Source organism: Salmo salar, chromosome ssa01 (assembly GCF_905237065.1).
Source record: "Salmo salar chromosome ssa01, Ssal_v3.1, whole genome shotgun sequence".
NCBI lineage: Eukaryota > Metazoa > Chordata > Actinopteri > Salmoniformes > Salmonidae > Salmo > Salmo salar.
Genome location: NC_059442.1, coordinates 81,621,470 through 81,627,469, shown reverse-complemented (window position 1 = coordinate 81,627,469; position 6,000 = coordinate 81,621,470). Strand labels below are relative to the sequence as shown.

General features: G+C 39.4%; 1 protein-coding gene across 2 annotated transcripts in view; it reads right to left on the bottom strand.

Moving 5' to 3' along the window:
- Nucleotides 1-849: 849 nt before the first annotated feature.
- Nucleotides 850-6,000, bottom strand: part of LOC106612128 (HLF transcription factor, PAR bZIP family member) — a 28,047-nt gene continuing 22,896 nt past the window's right edge. For both annotated transcript variants that reach the window (XM_014213021.2, XM_014213032.2), the window contains exon 6: nt 850-3,380. In XM_014213021.2, coding sequence (XP_014068496.2) covers nt 3,165-3,380 — 216 coding nt within the window. In that variant the 3' untranslated portion in view covers nt 850-3,164. The remainder of the gene's footprint in view (nt 3,381-6,000) is intronic.

Genomic DNA, 6,000 nt, shown 5'->3' with positions numbered 1-6,000 from the left:
GGCAGAGATCATTCATTCACCTACACTGCATCTCACAAAGACACAGCGGTTGGAACCAAAAATCTCATCAGACCAAAGGACAGATTTCCACTTGTCTAATGCCCGTGTTCTTGGCCCAAGTAAGTCTCTTCTTCTTATTGGTGTCCTTTAGTAGTGGTTTCTTTTCAGCAATGCAACCATGAAGGCCTGATTCACACAGTCTCCTCTGAATAGTTGATGTTGAGATGTGTCTGTGACTTGAACTCTGTGAAGCATTTATTTGGGCTGCAATTTCTGAGGTGCAGTTAACTCTAATTAACTTATCCTATGCAGCAGAGGTAACTCTGGGTCTTCCTTTCCTGTGGCGGTCCTCATGAGATCCAGTTATTATTTAACTAGGCAAGTCAGTTAAGAACAAATTCTTATGTTACAATGACAGCCTACCCCAGCCAAACCCTAACCCGGCAACGACGCTGGGTCAATTGTGTGCCGCCCTATGGGACTCACGATCATGGCCGGTTGTGCTACAGCCCGGGATCAAACCAGGGTCTGTAGTGACGCCTCTAGCACTGAGATGCAGTGCCTTAGACCGCTGCGCCACCCAAGAGCCCCAGTTTCATCATAGCGCTTGTTGGTTTTTGCGACAATGTAGAAAATAGTAAAAAAAAAAAAAACTCTGGAATGAGTAGGTGTGTCCAAACTTTTGACTGGTACTGTAAGTGTTTGTCTTTGGGACATTACATTATTCCATATCAAAACTACATACAAGTAAGAATTTAAAGAGATCCAGATATCAATATTTTTCTTAGACTACAGCATCTGCTTCTGCAAAGCAAATGAACAATCCAACAAAACATACAAGACAAAATGGCCTGTCGGTTTCATTTGTAATGTGGTCTTTAGTAATGTCCAGGCAAAGTATCTAAAAAACAGCTTTTGTTAAAAGTGAACAAGTTCTTAATATACAAAGTTCATTTTTAAAATACACAAGAAATATATATGTTGGGAAAAATACTGTACAAAAACATGAATATCTTTGTATAAACAATAAAACCTTTAATATATCAATATATCCTTTGTATACTGAAATGTTTTGGTCTATAGTAAAGATATAAAGTGATTAGGGTATATTCCAACGTACTGTATAGGCAACGCCATTCATTCGCCCAACGTACTGCGTGATTGTTATCAGAGGAGGCTGCTGAGAGGAGAACGGCTCATAATAATGGCCGGAACGGAGCAAATGGAATGGCATCAAACACCTGGAATAAATGTGTTTGATAACATTCCACTGATTCCGCTCCAGTCATTACCATGAGCCTGTTCTCCCCAATTAAGGTGCCACCAACCTCCTGTGTTTGTTATATACAGTAGTACATCTGTTACATTCATCTCGTTGGGTCAGAGAGCATCTGTACAGTGTCCATTCTAGGACAATCTCAGTCTCAACAGGACCTCTTTCAATCTGAGCAGGACTGAGAGGCTGTCTTAATACGGACACTGACAGAGAAAAGTCATGCTCGGGAAGAGTAAAAGAAAATGATAAAGTCTATTGTCTATTGCATGGATGCTGATAATGTTCAAATTTGAATGCTTGAAGAGGAAATAAAAACATGCCAGATTATATGTAAATAATACAAGTAATTAAATAAAGAGGGTAGTTTCATGCGTGTCTGTGACAGTAAGCTTGGTAGATAGGAGAACAAGACCCTACTGCTTTATGGGCTTATTGCTTTAGCTTCTGACAGTTCTTCTGTACAACACGGTAAAACAATGATCTGGTGACAGGTAACTTGAAACAACCTGTGTTAACAAAGTTATAAATAACACTGTCATAACCTACAAGCTGTCACAGTCTTACGTCACAATAAGACGTTCATCCATGTTTCTCAATCGTCATATCTCTAAGTTGTTCCAAACGTCAAATTTCAAAGTGTTTAAGGTTAAGTTTAGGCATTAACTCTGAATTCTTAAGGTTAAGCATTAACTCTGAATGGTTAAGGTTAGGGATAGGCTTAAAACAAAAATAGAAAACATCTTTCTATCACTGGATTCAAACATGCAACCTTTGGAATCAGAGGCAGATGCTTACACCCATCCGCAACATCTTGGCAAAACCAAAACCTACTCGAAAGTAACAGTGCTCACTGTTGCCCCTTGTGGCTGTTTTCCACATCATCTCTCGACGTCCTCAGACATGGATAGACGTCGAATACTGACTTGTATCACCGGTAACCTGCCTGGTCATAACACTGCCATACAAATTAAATTAACAAATGACAAAGCTGACATCATAGAATGCTAGCCTGGATGCCAGTCTGTCTCTGCGTTAGCTAACATGCTGTTGCCTCACTCAGGCAACGATGTAGCGTTACTTACTGCAGAAACAGTTGGGTACCCAGGCTTGCTGTATGTAGGCATTAGAGAGGTTTCAAAGTGTGAGCAGTGCAGTGATTCTTCACATCAAGATTCTACACCACAAACAGCTTATCTCTGACAGCATAAGAAAGGGGGGGGGTGTGGATTAAAAAGAAAGCTGGATGAATTAGGACAGGTAACGTCAACGGAGACATCTCAGCTGACATAACCTACATTTACAGTATGGAAACCATAGAAAACCATGGCAACCACAGACACAAGATCATCAACAGACGATAACAGATGTTATGGATCAAGAGGGAGTTGGAGGAGGGTAGGTAACATAACATTCAACATACATATTCATTAAAAAATGAAATGCCACAGTAAACGCCGTGGACAATATGTACAAACCACCGTGTAAGGAAAATAACACATAAAATACATTAGCTATGTGTGGATAGATATATAAGAAAGAAAATAATAAAATGAAAACACACATAGCCCAGAAATAAAGGAAACACATTCCGTTTCATACTCATATTTTACACAACGTTATCCCCTTTCACTCTAAAGTGCCAATCAGAGACAGACATGGGTGAGATAAATGGGGGGATTGATTGGGTGGTTGTCTCAGACAGCTGTAAGCTCAGCCTCATATTTGTGTGTGTGTGTTTGTGTTTTTCTTTGTGTGTGTGTGTGTGTGTGTGTGTGTGTGTGTGTGTGTGTGTGTGTGTGTGTGTGTGTGTGTGTGTGTGTGTGTGTGTGTGTGTGTGTGTGTGTGTGTAGTCGCCATCTGTGTGTGAGTGTATTCTGTCTCAGTCCCATTACAGAGGTCCGTGTGTGGCCTGGTACTTGACCACTATGTTTTTGGTGCGCCCCAGCTCTCTCCTCAGGTCGCCCACCTCCATCCTCAGCGCTGAATTCTCTTTCTCCAGGAAACCCGCTCGGATGGCGATCTGGTTCTCTTTGAGCCGACGGGCGTCCCGTGACCTCTTGGCAGCCACATTGTTCTTCTTACGCCTCACCCAATACCTGTCATCCTGCTCGAGAGGTGCAAGGCAAGAGAGCGGGGAGTTAAAAAAGAGGGGAAATGTCCCACTGGGCAAAAACTGATTGAATCAATGTTGTTTCCATGTAATTTCAACCCAAAAAGTCTATGTGATGAAGTTGAATCAATATGGAAAACTAATTGGATTTGCAAAAAGTCATCAACTTAAGGGCATTTCGTCTTTTTTCACCCAACTTTTAACCTAAATCCAATGACGGTGAATAGTTTTGTTGATTTTACGTTTAATGGGAATTTGTTGACAACTCAACCAAATGTAAATCAAAACTAGATATCGAACGGACTTCCGTGCTAGGTGGCACAGTTCATTATAAACTCCTGAGACCTCATTTATAAATGTTGCGTATGTACAAAATATACCCCAAAACATTAGTGTACCAGTTTTCACACAAAAGTTGGCATTTATACAAACTGAACTTGAAGTGAGAATGTGCTTAGCTTCCCGCAAACTTTAGAATATGCACAGTTTTTAGTGGTTAAAGTATTGCATTTCAAGCAGGCAAGAAGCCTGGTATTTTGTGCAAATGTGGGATATGATGACACGCTTATTTATAACTAAAATATAATAACAAGATTCAATAATTTACTGCTAGTGAGAACAGTGAAGATACATTTTTTGCATCTTTGCATTCTAAAATAGTTAGAAACAGGCATCTATAGTACATTTGGAAAGTATTCAGACCCCTTCACTTTTTCAACATTTTGTTACATTACAGCCTAATTATAAAATTGATTAAAAAAAAGGTTTCCCATTAATCTACACACAATACCCCATAATGACAAAGCATTTTTAATACATTTTGCAAATGTATTAAAAATAAAAAACAGAAATACGTTATTTACATAAGTATTCAGACTGCTATGAGACTCGCCATTTTGCTCAGGTGCATCCAGTTGCCATTGATCATCCTTGAGATGTTTCTACAACTTGATTGGTGTACATCTGTGGTAAATTCAATTGATTGGACATGATTTGGAAAGGCACAGAACCTGGCTATATAAGGTCCCACAGTTGGCAGTTCATGTCAGAGCAAAGACTAAGCCATGAGATCGAAGGAATTGTCCGTACAGCTCCGAGACAGGATTGTGTCGAGGCAAAGATCTGGGGAAGGGTACCAAAGCATTTCTGCAGCATTGAAGGTCCCCAAGAACACAGTGGCCTCCATCATTCTTAAATGGAAGAAGTTTGTAAGCACCAACACTTCTTGAGCTGGCCGCTCGGCCAAACTGTGCAATCGGGGAAGAAGGGCCTTGGTCAGGGAGGTGACCAAGAAGGATCTTCATTTTTTTATACATTTGCATTGTGTGTAGATTGATGAGGGAAAAATAACTATTGAATCCATTTTATAATAAGGCTGTAACGTAACAAAATGTGGGAAATGTCAAGGGGTCTGAATACTTTCCCAATGCACTGTATTTCCTTTCTATGATCATTGCAGAATAAATTCCTCACCTTTTCTGACTATGATGGTTTCATACTTGCCAAGTAGCTTATAGGCCTAGAACGTCCCATCTCTCATTTAATTGGACCCACTTAAACATAGTAAATAGAATAAATTCCTCACCACATTTTCTGGCCATGATGGGTTCATATTCTTGAAGAAGCTTTAACCTACAACAAATGACCATGGCATCTCTCATTTCATTTGACCTATTACACTATAATTTCAAGTATTTTGCTCTATGCATCCAAAAGGGAGCGCAGTTGATAATATACAGTAGAATTTAACAGACTGTTGATATTTTGCTTTGAAGTGTGTAGGCTACCACAGTAGGTTTTTTTTCTTCTTTTCGAGGTGACATACTAGAAAAGTTATAAAAATTTGCAGCCAGCGCAGTATATTTAGGTTTGGGAAAAAGTTAACGCAAAACATTACTGATTTCAAATGATCTGTTTACAGTTCCACAGCAATTTCCAATTGTTTTTCTCTTTCAGAAACTGTCAGATACAGCAAATGTTACTGTAAAAGTTTAAAACATTCTACCAACACCTCCAGAGACATTTGATCAAGTTTACCATTGCTATTTCCTTTAGAAACTAACTTGGCCTAATTCCAATAATTCCAAAGGATACAGTAAATAAGGGCATTACTGTCACCATAAAAGATGGAGTTTTAATGCTCATTCACGCGTGCATAGTTTCAGCACCGGTCTGATTTTTAATGGGTAACGTGTATGTACGGTATGTGCTAAGTTTATAAATCTCAATATTTGTGTACGTGTGCAGTCTTTTTAGAAATGGCACAGGCAGATATTTAGTGTGAAATGTACGCAACGGTTATACACAAGGCCCCAGACGACCAATATTATAATTTAAAAAAACTCACATATTTCATATAAGCGGGTTAACTGGATTGGTAGCTTTAGCCAACTTTTCATTGGCTTGTTGCTGTGTACCAAAACAGTTGCCTAAGCAACACTGTAAAGGGGTTGCCATGAATTTGGCATTATCTTACAGGCAGTTCCTGGTGAGTAAAATGCTCTAATAAAAATATGATATCAAAGCAAGTACTGGGCAATGACACACAGTACAATACCGTAAAATGTAACAATGAAAAAATGCAGTGGAACTGGCTTTGAGGTCCAGAGTTGAG